General features: G+C 42.5%; 1 protein-coding gene across 6 annotated transcripts; it reads right to left on the reverse strand.

Annotated features, from left to right (window-relative positions):
• Positions 1-1775: 1775 nt before the first annotated feature.
• LOC133912403 (ABSCISIC ACID-INSENSITIVE 5-like protein 2) lies at positions 1776-12747 on the reverse strand. 6 transcript variants are annotated; one of them, XM_062355106.1, is made up of 10 exons: positions 11570-12747; positions 10516-10869; positions 9858-10418; positions 9710-9780; positions 9557-9638; positions 9373-9450; positions 5591-9302; positions 4885-5477; positions 4707-4778; positions 1776-2110 (listed from the first exon to the last, which is right to left on the reverse strand). In XM_062355106.1, exons 8-10 carry the CDS (start codon positions 5434-5436, stop codon positions 2030-2032), a joined length of 705 nt encoding a protein of 234 aa, XP_062211090.1. In that variant the 5' UTR covers positions 5437-5477; positions 5591-9302; positions 9373-9450; positions 9557-9638; positions 9710-9780; positions 9858-10418; positions 10516-10869; positions 11570-12747; the 3' UTR covers positions 1776-2029. The 6 variants fall into 6 exon arrangements, 1 of the variants encoding a protein (XP_062211090.1); XR_009908795.1 differs by lacking the exons at positions 1776-2110; positions 4707-4778; positions 4885-5477 and having other exon boundaries at positions 5978-9302; positions 11570-11865; positions 11977-12739; XR_009908792.1 differs by lacking the exons at positions 1776-2110; positions 4707-4778; positions 4885-5477 and having other exon boundaries at positions 5978-9302; positions 10516-11392; positions 11570-12742.
• Between the last annotated feature and the right edge of the window lie 4844 nt (positions 12748-17591).

Consider the following 17591-nt stretch of genomic DNA (forward strand, 5'->3'; position numbering starts at 1 on the left):
TTTGGGGAAGAGAGGAAGAGGAGAAGGGTGGTGGAGCTCACCGGCGACGGACTTCAGTGTGGTGGTGGCAGTGGTGCTTTACTCGGGTGGAGGTGAGTTAGAGAGAGATGATGCTGTGGAGAGAGGAGGAAGAAAAATGTACTACTCATTTTATAGGTGGTGATGGTATGGGCACAGTGGCGGTGTGGGACGCGAGGCGAGACGCAGGGCTCGAGAGAGCAGCTGGGCGCGAGGCGGTGAGCATAACTACGACGCGTGGTGACAAGACGGGCGGCGCGATGCGATGCAGAGGGTGGTGTCAGATCACGAGAATGGAAGAGAGATGAGTTTTCAAGTTTTTTTTCGAGAGAACATGGGTGTTACAAAGCCCGAGCCTATCCGCTCCCAAATCAAATGGATCTTCAATGGATTCCTGTGTATCTCTTCGAGAAAAGCTGATTTGATTTGGATTTTGTTTGGATTCGTGAAGTATCGGGTCTCTATCTCTTGATTCATCTATATCTCAGATTGGTGCCAGCTTGCTGGGACGCGAATAGGCTCTGCCTCGCGCCATTTCACCACCCGCTGCAGCAGGGGAGGAACACGAGGCAGCGATAGGGTGTCGATGCGGACAAGCAGCCGGAGAAGGTGGCCGTGCAAGCGGCACTGACGGTGCGGAGGAAGCAGAAGCAGGACCTCAAGGAGGCGGTGGTAGGCCACCTCGTCGTGCTCTAGGACATGGTCGGCCGATGCGTCGCGCTCGAGCTCATCAGCACCAAGATCCACCCCAGTAAGCAGAGCAACCTCGCCCCTTGATCCTCTTCTGCTTCGTCATGATGCCCTCCCTTTTCCTGGGACCAGTACTCCTTGTTGACTTGCTCACCAACATGAACCTTTCGAGCTGTTAGATTTTTGCCTTTCTTTTGATCGTAGCTAGAGCTATTGGGAGCTGAATATGCAAAGTTCTTGCCTTTTGGGCTGCTCCGCTTGTTCTTGACCGTTGCGATGTGTATGCTCCGATGCACGCCTGTGTTTCCCGCCGCCGTTGAGATTTGTGTGCTCCGGCTGAATATATGTTCATCGCCGTTGAGATTTGTGTGCTCTGGCTGAGTATGTGTTCATCACCGTTGAGGTGTTTATGTCCTACGGTCTCTCTCTCTGTTCACAGTTGTGCATTCTCAGATACAACCCACATCACACAAATATATGGTTAGTTAAAAAAATACTAAAATATAGAAAAGTAGAATATAGATGGTGGAATATTGATAGTCTGTTAGAGTGAAAAGAGAAATAGAGCGAGCATCTTTTTGGATGGTCCCTCGTATGGAGATATAGAAGATATAATTTGACTAGGCTATTAGAGATACTCTAAGCTAGAGTTAGCAAATAGCAATCGGCTGTGTCGCGGGGGAGGTGGAAGTATTGGGTCAACGATGCTTGGGTACTCGTGGATAAATTATAATACCCATGCTCGATCCATTACTTTATGGGTACCCGACCTGCTATATCTATAGACAAAAACTTAGATCTATACCCACACCCATCGAATGTGATACTCACACATATCTGAATTCACACCTAGGATTGCCACCCCTATTGATAACAATAGCACGTGAAGTGGACCAGTTAGAGATTCCGTTAACCTAGTCGTTAATAAATACACAATAAATTGGTGTACCACTCGTGCTTCAGCTTTGAATAAAATTTCTCTCTTCCTGAATTTTTTTGCTTGCTCTACCCTTTTGGAGGAATAAAAAAGAGTTTGAGTAAAATTAGTATGTTAGAGACTGCTCAAAGAAAGAAGGACGTCGCATTTTTTTTCATTTGGGAAATCATACAGCACTACAGCTTATCTGTGACACTCTTGCAATCATAGTTGCAGAAATCTACAAGGTAGGAGTGCAATGCTTTTGCAACACATACCCAACCCATACTGCAAGTTGGAGACTGCATATAAGAGTTCTTACATACTAGAAGAGCATTTCCAACAGAGCAGTTACAAATTCAACAACCCTAGTGCCAGAATATTTCACTGCTACTATTAACATGATCAGAAGTTGGCCGAGTTAGTCCGCCGGAGCTGATTCTTTATCTCCAGTTGCGGTACATACTGCACTACCGGCTCCGGTGCCTGCAACAAACACAAAACGGTTACTGCATCAGTTCCCTAAACTGTAAAGATTTCGATGGACATATCATGTACATATGGAACATCGAAATATGAGAAGAAATCCGGATCTCAAAGGACACTGTCTACGAGTTCATCGTTCTCTAAGAAGTAAAAAAGGATACAGTGTGCTTCGGCTCGTAAACGCATGCGATTCCGATCGCACTGCGAGTGCATAAACAACGGTCGTTGTACAACCTTGCAAGAAAGAAATGTCTCGCGTTCTGTGAAGCCATAGGCTGTAAGACCATTTTCGATCATATTCGCTTAGTTTGGTTCCTTTCTTGATTCTTCTTTTAGTTCTTATATCTTATATTTTTTATCTCTAACAACTTTTTCTAAATTCTTGAAAAGAAATAAGAGATAATCCTAGAATAAAAAAATAGGAGAAAGAATCATCGAAAGGAAATTATTAGAACGCTGAAAGTAACCAGAATTTCTTCGCGAAAAAAATAAGACTCGCAAAGGAAAACTGTTAGAGACGGTCTAAACACACCTTTTCTTTAGCATTGCTATACTACCAGAATGCCAGCGTGGAAGTTTATCTGTTCATGAAATGTTTTTCTAGACAATGAGGTCAGGGTCTCACACTCCAAAAGTGCAAAGTAGGACATAGATCTCGCCTTTCAGAGAGCTGGTCACTTCAGAGTTATACATACTGTCTTCAGATTGCATGACATGGGCATAGAAAGGCGCGTGAGACGAGTATAAAACCAGAAAATGAAAAAGGAAACACAGTTCGAGATAGATGCGCAGATTTCTCTACATGGATACTAGTAAATTTTTCACATCTAGCTGAATCAGATGGGCAAAAAATAGTACTTGTTGAATAAGCTTAGAATAAAGAACCCTATCTTTAGTAAGTGGTAGTGATGCCTGTCCAACGACAACGAGAACACATTAGACATTGGCCATTGCATAAGAGAACTGTGCAATAACAGGAAGAGGGATAGGAATGGCTGACTGATCATCCACCAATGTCATTTGCCTCCCTTTTGGTTTAAAAAAGGGATTTTTTTTTTTTTACTGAAAAACGAGTTTGTCATGAGCAGAAGAGAATTTTTCGTACAAGGGGATCTGGAGATGTACAGAAAAAGACTGGAACCCCACTTGATTGGACACAAATTTGTGGTCCATCCATCAGCATTCACCAGACATCCTCATCAACCACTCCAGAGCACAGCCAATCACGCACAGACAGCGCTAAAAATGAGCAGTACCAAGCTCGCATAGACATCGGCTCAGAAGGCAGTTCTGAATTGTACGATTACACTCCAATGATTGGCTCGATGAGATATCTCACTCGTCACTAAAATAACCAAAATGTTCTTGTTTGTTTTGGGGCATGATGGTTCGTTACCAAGCGAGAGAGCAAGGGTTTTCTTGTCATGTATTAGAGAGTTAGATCCCAGCAAGCTTGTTAAGAGGCCACGAGTGTTGTCTGTAGCAATTTGGATGAACTTCGACAAGTCTAAAGACAAAGGTGGCGTTGGACAACGAGAAAAAGAGGAGTAGGATAGAGAAAGAGAAATGAACAAAGGATTATGACATAAATTAAAAGAATGATAGATGCCTGCGATTGAATTTCAGTGTACATATCCAAACGTCACCCAAATAAACAAAAGCCATTTAGCCTGATAATTTTAGAGTAACCCTTTTGCACGAACCGAGCGCAAAAGACCAAGCAAGTTGCTGCGCGAGGTTGGGCCCTTCGGTGAATAGTTGTTGGCGAAAGAAAATATATTCAGCGAATAAGTACGACGAGATCACACTTACATGAATAGCTCAAGTTTATAGAAGAAGTGAAGATGAAGTAAAACCATATGTATTGATTGTTCAAGGATTCGTCCTTTGACTTGATGACCAAGGGTCGGATCGGTATTTATAGTATCATTCAAGATGTAAATATATAAGTAAATTTTTACAGAGATAATGATACAAATCATCACTATCCCATATGAACCTAGTACCGATCGAATCACACGGCATGAGTCTAGTTAGGATGTATTTATCTATAATTAGAAGATATTATCTGTTATGGTAAATACAGAGGCATAAGTGGCCCGAAAGATATGGTGCTCCATTGGTCGCCTATTGCGACATCACATTGCCAAGGTGTCAATTGACCCTTACTTGTCCTGAAATATCAGGATGACTCATACTTATACCGACATTAAATACTGATCATTTTTTTATAGACGGAGGACAGCTAACGGGTCCCTCTGATTGATTTTCCTTCGAAACCTCGCTATTCGAAAGCCATTCGAGGACCCGAGTCCATAAGCACCAGCTGGTTAGACCAGAGGCGTCGGGTCCTTAATGATGACCTCCCACGATAGTGGAGCACTAGGGGCTCTTGGCACTAGACCTTGTGCGCTGGTTATCAGCCAAGAACTATTGGGCGCGCTTGTATGTAAGTCAGCTCTTCCGAACTGCTACAGGTGGTCGACAATCAGACTAGGACTCCTAGTTGCGAAGTTGCAAGTTGTGGCTTGGAACTTGGTCTAATTCATCACAAGAGTTCCAAAATTATCGGTGCGTGGTTTGATTTGTATCGTACCTTGTGCCTCCTGAGCCGCTCGTTCTCCTCCTCCAGGCGCGAGATCTTGTTCTCCAGCTCGTTCGTGTACGCCTGCGTCCACCGAATCCAGGCTCAAACAACCGCATGCTCATGCGCTCGCGACGTGCGATCGAATGAACTGGGGATTAATGGAGTTGGCAAGGACCAACAAACCAACCTGCTTCCGCGCGCGCGACCTCGCTGCCGACTCGCGGTTCTTGATCATCCGCTTCTTGCGCCGCTCCACCGTCGACCTCTCAACTACGGCGCCCTCGGCGCCCGCAGCCCGCTTCCGCCCGGCCGCCGCGGCGCAGCCTCCGTTGCCCTCGTGGTACAGCGCGTCGAGCACCGGCCCGGCGCCAACGCCGAGCGGCCGCGGCACGGGGCGCCCGACAGTTGGGTGGTGGCCCAGCTGCGCTGGAGCCGGCTGGTACTGCTGCGCCCAGCTGCGCGCGTCGGTGTCCGCGGCGTCGGCGGGCGCGCCGGCCCTGGACAGGAAGTCCTCCAGCGTCATTTGGGCCCGCGGGCAGCCCCCGGCGCCCTGGATGTCCCGCCACACCTCGTCCACAGTCTTCTTGCCCGAGCCGGCCGCGCGGAGGAGTTCGTCCAGGTTGACGCCGTGGAGTTGGCCGTCCACCTCGCTGAACGTGAGGCTGCACACCGAGCCCTGCCGCGACAGGGCCCCCCCGCCGGCCCCGCTCCCGTGGGACGACATTGCCTTGGCTCCCATTCACTCACTGGTCACTACCTGCGTGATCACCGCACAAACACCTACAACAAATGCACGCACAGACGCACACATGTTCGATCAACGCAACAAGGCCGCACGTTTTACAAGATTGAAACAAGAACAGAGAGGAGCTAGCGCGCGCAAGAACACTGACAGGAAGCCTTGACGACGGCACATGGCGAGAGGGGGGAGTCTTGCGGCAAGGTGGTAGGCTCGCATACACAGAGGCCAGGAGAAGCAGGTGGTGTGGGCGCAGCTGCTGCTGCTGCTGCTTTGTTTTGCTCCTTTCCCAAGTTGGAGAAGCAGGTGGAAGAAGCAAGAAGGGAGGCAAGAATTTAGGATTCCACAAAGGGGGAGGTGGGCTTGGGCCAATGGGGGCAAGAATTTAGGATGCCTGGGAAGAAGAATCCAAAAGGGTGAGGTGATGAGAGGGGAGAGAGAGACCGAGGGAGGAGAGAGAAAAGGGGCTGCCTTTTCAGCAGGGCAAGGCCGAGGTTCCTGGCTTTCCCTGTCCTGCTTTGCTCTCAGCCGAATAGAGTACACTAGTGGAGACTGGCGCGCCCTTGCGCGCCATTACTGGAGAGAAGGCTTTGAAAAAATATGTAGTGCATGAATGACTGTTGTATTTTAGTAGCATCAGTTTGTGATTACGTTGTGTAGCGTAGAGAACATGATAAATATGTTTACATATGTTAGAAAGGAGCAGTTAGTAGAATGAGATATCAAACACGGGGATTATACAGTATGGTACGCTGGTTTGTGTGTTCAGGAGAGGAAAATAAATATCTGTATATGTTGCACAGCAATCCACAGTAGATAGACCAAATAGGCATTACATAATATAGATCCTTAAATTGCTCAGTACAGCTAACGGACAAATATTATACAGAGATGAGAATAGAACTGGTACATGTGGCAGGGAGTTTTGTAGCGAAGTAAAAGGGAGCTACATGGAGCTGATGTGGTGGCGAACAGATGAAATAGGCGGGCTTCTGTATGCTTAGAGGAACCTATTGTATCGAATGGACATATCATGTTCTTCAAGGATAGTTGTATACTCAATATGTGGCACCATGGACACTACTTCGGAAGAGGTTCTAAAAATGCTCTGAACTTACTTAAGCACAATAATAATAATAAATTAGAGAGGAGGTCTACAAATAAAGGTAAATTTGATTAAACACCAAAGCCTGCAACATTTCTCAAACAGAAATGATTTGAAACTAATAATTGAACACTACTTTGAAAAAATTCACAAAAGATTTCTGTGAAGAATCTTAAACATGCAAGGAAATTATATCTTCAATATTTCACATAACATGGTAGGATCTAAGAAAATTCACCTTTCAATAACTAAATGTGATGAGGTGTCATTTCTTCTATTCACTTTTTGTATTCTGATGGTACAGATGAAATACAGGAAAGAAATAACTTAAAAGGCCAAAATAAAGTAGATTCATTCGGTGATGCATATTTTTCATTTTTAATATTTTTATGTAACCAGAAGAAAACTCACATAACAAGAAGAAAGCTCTCACATAATCACCTCTTCTCTGAAAGCGCTGAGTTGCTTTTACATACCATTAAAAGAATACAATAGGCTCATAAAAACCAAATTTGCCACTGAATGTTTGTGTCTTTATGGCATACACCATAGCATGCATAATTCATAGGTATTTGAGAACTGTCAAGGCCTACACCGTAGTCTAAAGAGGCAAAACTATTATAAGCGCACAATACAATTATGCTAGAGGAATGCATTAACTCATAAATTGAATCGATCTGACAAAAGGTTGGAGGGAAGCTAGTATTGTCATTTTTGTTGTAGCATCAAAATTAAATGGCTAAAAACGATAACATAAAAATTGGACAAGCTGATTCAGCAAGGAGAAAAGTAAGTCGCCTCTGAATGAAGCTAAAGCAACACATATCTGGAGATAGACCTTTTGATTTTACCAGCATCATCTCGAAAACCTAGAAGAGTCACAAAAATCTTTGCTGTCAGCTCAGTAAAACAATGCCCCATGTTAAAGATGGCACATCTAATTTGACACGCTTGAAATGCATAATATTGTTAGTTTGATCCTTAGATGTAACTTGAGCCTAAACCGGTGTGCCCTTGGTGCTGGTTATTTGGATAAACCAGTGTTGAGCAGAGGTCATTATACATATCATATCAGAAATATTTTAGTTGCATATAAGAGACTATTGTCATAGTGCAGTTGCTGTACTACAAAGTGTTATGTTTTATGTTTGCAAAACAACACTCATTAGTCATTACATCAAGGGTGTGGTGGAGGATTAGGAAAAGCCAACTTGAACAGTATGGACACTCATGATTTTCACCCATAATTGCTACAATATTATTCTTTAACAGAGAATGAGGACCTACATAAAACTCAGTAGTATAAAATATCTAAACCACTCAAGTCACACATCGGAAAGGATCGTGAAAGAAACAAGGATAGGATGTCCTTGCACCTCTCCCTAAAATTGGTAACTGAGATGAAACAGCTGAAATCAGCCAATTGGTATTTACCTAGAATTTGGTGAAAACAGATTCAAGTATCATAGTGAGTTCAAATATAGCTTGCAAGGATTTTTCTTTTTAATTTACAAATATCTAGAGGTGCAAGGTGGAACACCCGCATGGTGAGTTCAAATATAGCTTGCAAGGATTTTTCTTTTTAATTTACAAATATCTAGAGGTGCAAGGTGGAACACCCGCATGAGCAAAATGATAAATTCAACTTGCCCATATTTACATTCACATTAAGTATAGGAAAATAAGGTTGCTCTGTTCCCAGGCACCTTCGCAAGCTTTTGTGCCTAAATAGAAGCATATATACGAATATGAGAAGTTATTGGGCGCCAAGCAAGTGATCAACAACTTGGTAGGAAGGCAGGAGATGACATTTAGCTTGACAGTCCAGTAATACCAATGCATTGCATAGACATTGCTGTAATACAATGGATTACCAAAAGGACAAATGGACATACAAAAGAAACGGTTGTATATACAATGAGGAATGGAGTCCCAAATAGATCAATGCGTTGAAGTTAATGACAATACGAAACCAAGAGGACAAGATGACTGACGTGCGCTGAGAAGAGTGTAGCCTCATTAATCTAAACATCTAGTTATGTAATTGATGTACAGCTGTCATGACAGAAACGACACGAATAAAACATAAACAATGCTAAGACTAAGCAACGTCAAAAACTGAAAGAAACATTCTTTTGCATGTCATATCATGCCAAAGTGCTAAGCAGAGCAACAACACACCAAAAATATTTGCCAGCTAGCGGTAGTGAGTATTGCAGACCATCAGCTCAAAAAGCTACAAAAAATAGGGAAACATGTCTAATGTATATTGCACTTACCGTCACTCAACTAAACATTCTGATCCGAGTGCTAATTCTCCATGTCATTCTGTATGAAGGTATGCACTTATTTAGCTGAACAAACTAACATGCAGCATGTGCAAAAATCAAATGGTCCTCATACTATACCTTTTTGGTGGATATCCTTTCAATAAAAGCAGGGCCAAAAGCCTTTGATCTAATAATACCTATTTGGTAGAGATCCTATAAAGGAACCATCACGGGTGATCACATCGGATTGAGTGTTCAATATAATTAAGCATACTACCATAAGCCTTTTGCTTTGTCTAAAAAAAGCGAAAGCCAATGAGACAATCACTTTACAAGAATGCAGAACTGTGTAGCAAAGCATGGTACGTACTTAGGTAATCTCTGCAAGATGCATGCATACTTTATATGGAAGCGCAGTTTCAGAAAGTTATAGGGAGAGTAACCTTCCCTATGCTGAGGTCCTGAAAATAGTGAATCTATTCTCATGCAAACTGCAAAAGAATTTCACACCTGAGGAGAAATTACCATGGACTGAATTTAAAACGAAAGGGGACTGCTTACCAGGCAATAGCACAGTGAAATTCAGCATTGTCCAAAATTCAATCAAGTTGGTCAATCATTTTTCTTGCAAGCCCTTTCCTGCCAATGATTACGTGCATGAGGCAAGTGTTTACAATCTTTTCACTATGATTTTGTGAAGGTAAAATACAATAATCATTAGGGAGTAAAGTTTTGTAGGACTTACATTTCAGTGATGTTCCGGCAAGGCAGGTTAGCCTTTGTTTTTGTGTTAGTGCTAATTTTTCTCCATAAAATCCAGATCAGCCCTGTGGGGAAGAAAAGATGGCTAAATGCAGCGAAGGGCAAAATATGAGGACACAATTCACTGTGTACATACCTTTAGAGTTTAGTGGTTCAGAGGGGCCCTCGGCAGAGAGAATGATAATAGGAGGAAGCAATCCTGGAGGACTGAAACGATAACCAACACTCCAACAGTAAGTAAGGTGAAAAAGAGTAAACAGTGAAGAAGCTAGAATTCATATTACCTTGCTGTGATGTCATGGGGCAGTTGCATCTCTTAAACTGCAAGCAGACCTTTTATTATCTTTCATTTCAAGTAGAGATATTTTTAGATTGGCAGCGATATTTTATCTGACAATCAGTAGCAGTTAGTGGACAGCAATGGTTTGCCATATGCAGCCGATGTTACAAGCAATGTCACCGATGGTACCATGGACATTGTCAACAAACTGGAATATTAAAGTTGCCTCGTATTTCGACCTAGGGAAAAGCATCTGATCCGCATTTGAAAAGCTTCCTTCATTGAGGACAGAACTCATAAGCAACCAATTTCTTGACATGTAAGATGGTCAGATACTGATTGTTCAAAGCATATTCGCATATGCTTGTGTGATAACTAACCAGGGTACCATGAGAGATAAAAATAACTGATTAACTTCAGAGTTCAAAGATTCTCCTGTAAGAAGGCATACACCCTTTAGTCTTTCAGGTTCATCGATATGGCATTCTTAAGAACTCCAAATGCTAGATGCATTTTCATTGTACTAATGAGTTCATCCAGGCATCCCATGAGTAGTATTGCACACCTGTACAATTGCAAAGAAGTCAGCATACGAAGGATTAGCTGAGATACGGTTAATGGAGCAGGGGGTTTCTCCAAACGAATAATTACATCCCAACTACTTGCAGAATTAGGCTTTTCTGATCTTCCATTGCCAGAGGCCAGAGAGGAGATACTCAGATTGGCAGTGACATGCCGTCTGACGACCAAGGGTGATGGTTTGCAATATGCAGGAGGTGATGCTAGAGGCGGAATATTGTGAATAAATCAAAATACTTAAGCTGGTTCTAATTTCCATCTGCGAAAATCCTCAAATCCATGTTTCAAAAGCTTCCTTCCATGATCAGATAACTCATAGATAAACAATTTATTAACAGTGAGACACTGATTGTAATAATTGTATATGTTTCTTTGACAGATAACCGGAGGAACATGACAGATAGGAGAATAAATGCATTGTTCCAAGATCAATTTTCCTGTATGAAAACATACGTCCTTTAGTCACATCTAAATGGCGCTGAATATGCCAGGCTGAAAATTCCAAAGTACACTATGCATCTACATTATACTAATGAATTAATGCAATAATGATTTGTACAATTGCCAAGAATATGTATACGAAGGATTATATCATCATGAAATTTAATTCAATCACAAAACATCCATACAAGGATTTCACTGGTACAGGGATATACACAGTTTTCTAAACATCGTATCTATATGACCAGGCTTAGGTTGTTACACATAAAAACATCAAACCTGGGCCTGCATTTAGCCACTGGTATTTTTCTGAGAGCTATCTGCTATGATAATCACATGAAGTAATCGGAATTACTTGATTGTTTCTATGAGAACAAACTGCTATGGTTCCACAATTAGGTATCAAAAATCTACAGGAAGTTGCCATTTATTCAAAAAGCGCTTTGTAATCAATTGGTCTTTTCGAATCAATTGCACGGCAATACTAATTTCCAGTAAAATTCTTTGTCACTGCATTTCCTGGTACATTAGGAATATAGCAACACAGTTAGTAGAAAATTATTTTTTTCCAGGGCACGTATGATTTCATTCTAACAATAGGCAGAAACGTACTGACTTATTTTAGTAATCAACCTCTTAGCTGCAATCAAACAGAATTTTTTATCTGCCAAAAATTTTATTCACCAACACACATACCCATGAGAGGGGCCTTGAGGAGGTGCAAGCTGGCGAGCACCTGGTCGGTGAGCGTGAGTTGGCCGAGCTCATCCGCGCGGTGCGGGATTTTGGCGACGTTGTAGCCGCTGGAGACCAGCACGAGGAGCATATTGCCGGCGACGGTCTTGGCCATGGCGAGCAGCGCGAGCCGGCGCGCAGGCGTGCAGAAGAGCAGGGACAGCATAAGAGCCGCCTCCGAGGCCAGCAGCGAGAATAGCAGTTGGATGATGGCTGCGGCTCCACCGACCAGGTGGTGGTAGGCACGACAAGGGGAGCTGAGGAAGCGGAGGCATGTTGCCGCGTGGAGGGAGAAAAGGAGAGGCAGGTGAGAGACGAAGAGATGACGACGACACCAGGAAAGAAGGCACGCTTGGAGAGGACGGCACCTGGAGGGGCGGTGCGGCGCTGGGAGGGGATGGCGCCTTTAGGGCTAGTGCAGCGCCGGGATGGGATGGCGCCGTCAGAGCGGTGTGCCGCAGCGGAGGGGACGGCGCCGGGAGGGGCTGCGCGTCGCAGGGAGCGAGGGAGCCGCCGCCGTCCCGATCTCTCCACCTCGCAGATCAAGGCGAGATCGCGCTCCTCCCTTGCGTGTGACGGGCGGCGACCGGCGAGAAGCCACGCCGCCGCCTCGGTCTCCTCCGCGCGGGTGCCGATGAACGGCTCCGCGCCTCCCCGCCTTGCACTGCCGCGCTGAAGGCCGTGCCGCTCCGCCTCGTCGCGCGCCATCGTCGTTGCCCCCTTCCCACACCAGCAATGCATCGCCGTTGCCACGCCACCAGCAAGGAGCCAGCTAGCTCCTGCGCACTGCACGCGCCCCGCGCACGAGTAGGGCGGCGGACGACGCAGTGCCCCGCCGAGAGAGCGCCGGAAGGAAGTGAGGTGCGGCGCAGAGAGGAAGGCGGAAGGACAGCACCGCGAGGAGGGAGGTGGCTGGGCGGCGGCCACGGGAGGAGATGCAGCGGCGATGGCGTCGGGAGGAGACCGCTGGGCAAGGCGGGCTGCTAGATCTGAGGGAGAGGAGGCACCAGGGCAGGGCGGCTGGCCGGATCTGATGGAGAGGAGGCGACGAGGAGACGAGACGACTGAGTGACTCGGAACTGGAGAGAGACGAGAGGGAGGTGAGAGCGATGGACTACAGAAAGAGAAGCAGATTTTTTTCCTCCCTAACGAACTGTAACGCGGCAGGTGTCCCACCAGAGCGCCTCAGGAACGGGAAGCCAACGCTGGCCCGCTCGCGGTAGGAAAACCGGCGCAGTGCTAGCCGGAGCGCGCACACGCCCGCGATGGTGATCGGACGGCGGAAAAGGCCGGGGCGACGTGGCCTGTGTGTATGCGCGTGTATATAGCCGCGAATAGAGTATAAGATTCGTGGTGCAGCGTCTGCGGTCTGCAGGAGTGCAGAATAGAGAGCGTGCGGGAGAGAGGCCAGTTACCGTGCCGGGCCCACATAACAGTCCGTTCCGTTTGGATGCACTAACACGAATCTTACAGGAATCTAAGCGGAAAAAACAGATGTTTATGTGTATTTCAAGTCGAACCAAGAGGTAAGGTATCGTGTAACGAATGTTTAAGAAAGATTCAAAGGTTCTAGTTTCCTGACTTTCATAAAAGGGGCGTAACTTACAAGATATTCTAATTGCGAATAAGATTCACAAATTCTTTGGAACCCGAAAAACGGTTCCGGTAGTAACCAGAAATGCACAGTTACCACAAAAGTCGGTCAAAATTCGGCAAGAATTCAGATAAATTCACTCGGTTAAATTTGCAATTTAGGGCAAATTTAGACCGAATCGACCGACAGTAACAGGTCGAATTCCATTGGAAACCGACTGAATCGACCGATTTATTGATAGGGGGTTTTTTTTTCGTATTTTCCGTATTGACCACATTCACGGGTAACCGATCGAATTTCTGATTTATTGAGCGCATTTCTCGGTAAACGGTGAAGTTCAACAAAAATCAAAAATGGTTTAAACTTGTAAAATCAATAACTAATTCATTTGAACTTCAAATCAAATGAAACAAATTTTGTTGGTTTTCTTGTAACATTATCTACATGATAAAAGTATTTATACTCATAAAAATTTGAATATTTTCTGTGAGAAAATGTTTTTGCTAAACCTAGTTAATGCATAGGTAACTTTTTGCTAATCTAAAAATAATCAAACCAATTTTATTAGTCTTATTACATGATCCTATGTCTTTTAAAAATACATGAACTCATGAAATAGTTATTATAATATACAGGATTGTATAAATATGTTACAACTAGATTAATTCATAACTAACCTATCACACCTCTAAAATTAGTGAAACCACTTTTATTAGTTTACTTATACTATTCTTTATGTAGGAAAAATAATGGTAGACATTAAAATGTTAATTACAGTGTTGTTTCTTAATACGTTCACTTTCTGCTTGTGAACTTTGTAAAAATTATGGAGAAATTAATAAAACTCTAAATGAAGTGAAACCAATTTTAAATATCCCCTTAAGATACACCATACACAAGAAAAATATGTGTTTGCATGTTAAGATTTTTTTAATATAAGTTAATAAATGAGTTGCACACTTCAACTTTTTTTTCAAAGTTCCTCTCTATAGAATATGATGCAAACGATATTTTTAATTTTGTTTTTCACAGAATGTCTTATAATTGTATCTAGTTTTTTTAGAATTTTTTTGTGATTTTTTAATTTTTTAATTCAAATTCGAAAACCGGTCACATTGTGAAATCGGTACGGACCGGTAAGCTCAGTAATCGTGGTTATTGACTGGTAACTGATGAATTTTCAAACCAATATTGCGAAAGCTCCTAGGCAGGCATATCACCGAAACATGTAATATTTGTAATGTTGCACACCTCAGGTGAGCATGCACCATGGACAATGGTAGCTTGTTAAATAGAAATGTTTATTGAATGTGTGTGGGCTCAATCTACAAGTTCTATGATAAAAAGAATAGATGGCCGTAACGATAAGGATACGCTATCCTTTCCCGTGTGTATTTTCTTGAATGGCATAATTCCTACGAAACCGCTAATATGCAAGCGAGCGCTAGAAACTATGTTGCGAATGTCATATCCACAGTTCTACTTCGTATTATGGAGTATCTCAAGTGTCTAATACTTGAAGTATATCTGTCGTTTGTTTGCAAGATATTGCAACTCTACCACTAGTGCCAGACGCCTCCTCATCCACCTTTGGCGTATGCCTCCCCAATAAGTACCCCTATCATGCTCATGGTAAAAAGAAGTGAGAATTATAGAGTTTTCGTGTTGGAATTTTGATTTTTGAACTTAGTGTTTGAAATTTTTTACTTGAAAGTTTTAGAACTATAGAGTTTCAAATTATAAATTCAAGTTATCGCTGTATTTATATATGTCTCGAATTCAGATTCAACTATTCAAGTTGAAAGGTGGATTTTTTTGGGCTGTGTGAGGGTGGTATGTGCGTTTGGGGGGTGGGGTGAGGGGGAGTCTCACTTGAGTGGGATCTACAGCTTGGAAAGATAGAGCAAGATTGAGATCTCCATCTTGGAAAGATAGAGCAAGATTGTGTGCACAAGCCATACTGTAGATATAATTTTAACTTATTCTAGGACCTTTCCTGTAAATTATGAGATAATCGATTTTGTATTACGGCGCACTGTACTCCCTCAGATATTTCAGTAGTCCTAAATACGGAGACATATGCTTCTAGGAACCTAGAAGTAGAATAGTCCTTCTAAAAAGTGTAATGTACCCAAAGGTTTGAACAAGCTGGCACCAATAATATGCCCGTCCTCTCCTGAGTTGCCCAAGAGAATATCGCACAACTCTGGATTGCATTTTTCGTTGCTCATTCAAAAAAATGTTGCGCAAATGATCAAAATTAGGTAGGTAATTGTTGGCGCAAAAATTGGCTAACACGCGAGGTCGCAAGTAACAAGATTATTTTACTTTCATAGGAACACACGGTAAGTTCTCAAGCAAACTAGCAAATGAGATAATTCTCTTATTACAGCGAAGAACCGGTTGTTTTACAAAGAATATCAAAGGATAACTACTCCAATTTTATAGAAGCACATGAGTGATTTATGGGATAAATCAGCAAAGCTTAGCTACTCTAGATCTACTTAGGAAGATCAGAAAAGAAACTAAGAAAACATATATGTTTTGTGTTTGACGATTGTGTGTCTTTTTAATCGGCCTCCACCCCATGAAGTATTTATAGGAGAAGGGTTAAACTTGATCCTATTATAAGACCCTATCCCTTAAATATATCTAAACTCTAAACATACCTTGTTCGGACATAAACTATCAAAAAAATCTGAACAGATATAAAAAACAAACTCGACCGGGACTTGGAATGAACATTAGATGGTCCGGCGAGAATAAATTTTAGAACGCCGGACCATCAAGTGAGTTTATTTGGTAGAAAACCCTAAAACTCACTCTAACATGCACCAGATATTCCGACGTGTTAAATGTACTCACTGGAGAATATCGCCAAACCAATATTTGCAGAGAGTAGATTTTCAACAAGAAAACCCACTTGTTCACATCAGAGAGTCTGGCATTCGAGTTGTACTCACTGAAAGCTTGCACCGGACTAATATTTCTAGAGAGCAAATTCTTATGCAAATTTTGCCATTGAGATCACCGGATGATCCTATCAATTATCGGTCCTCTAGGGTTAGTTCAATCTGAACAAAAATCAAAATGCATATGAGGCGGCATCCATGAACTATAACAATCTCATAGTGGACAAGGATAAAACATGCTGGAATAAGGTCCATGTGGTGTATGCATCAGCGATCTGTATGGTGGAGACGATGTTGATATATGAAAATTACTCTGCTGACGATTCCAACCATCAAACTCTCATCTAGGAGGTGATCCTGATTGCTTGAAATTATCAAGCCAATTAGTAACCTTTTGGTCGGCCTTTTCATTCTCATATTTAGCCAGAAGTTATTGGAATGTCATCTTCAGCTTTGCATTTTGTGTAGTTCTAGCAGTTGATGCTTGAACACTAGCTCCAGCTTTAATAATTCAACTACGTTTAAGGACCCGAACCATATTCTTATTTTTGTCCAAAATATTGCTAGTTTGACTAGTTCTATCATTATTAATCTTTCTAGCTATTGCCACCTTCTTGCCTTTGGTTGCATCAGCCTTTTCTACCTGAATTAACATTTTCTTGTTCTCATTACTAATCAGGTTTACAGGGAAAGATCTTTTATCTAACTTACGCCCCTGTCCTTGGACAATCTGCAAATTTCAATCGTCTTTCATTAATAGTCGATTGTATTAGTAAGTGAAATGCATTGCAATAACTAGTACTATGACTAAACACATTATGCTATTTGCAGTATGAACGCCCTTTCAATTCCTCATGTGATGGTATAACATGATGATCAAATAATCTAATATGTTTTTCTTGCAATAGGATATCAAAAATCTAATCACATTCAGTCGTATCAAATGTATACTTTTTCTTCTTTAGCTGATTCTTTTGTGGAGACGACTTTAAAATTAAACAAATGAATAGTTTAGATTTCACATTTACCCATTCAGTTATACATTTGCTTTTTCTTGTCTTGTCCGATATCTTAAAGTTATCTTTCACTATATTAATATCGGTCTTTTCAAATTCTTTTAACCTTGACCTTGTATTTGTAAATCCAAAATAATCACAAAACTTATACTCCATTTGTGACCAAGTGTAGACCGAGCTTAGAATAAGTAAACTGACCCATATAAATCCAATGCCTAGAAAAGATGATAGGAATAGTTCTAGCTTTGATATATTACTATTATCGGCCTCCCCATACGCTGCAATAAATTGGCCGACAAATCCCACAACGTTTCTACTATCCTTATTCATGAATTTCGCAATCTCTAGCACTTCAAAACCTCGTGGATATGGGACCGCATTATCATATTTGAAGTACGGTCTTCTAAACACATATATTGCATTATCAAGCTTTATTTCATATTCCCCTTGCAACACACTAT

The sequence above is a fragment of the Phragmites australis genome, chromosome 3, assembly GCF_958298935.1.
Source record: "Phragmites australis chromosome 3, lpPhrAust1.1, whole genome shotgun sequence".
Classification (NCBI taxonomy): domain Eukaryota; kingdom Viridiplantae; phylum Streptophyta; class Magnoliopsida; order Poales; family Poaceae; genus Phragmites; species Phragmites australis.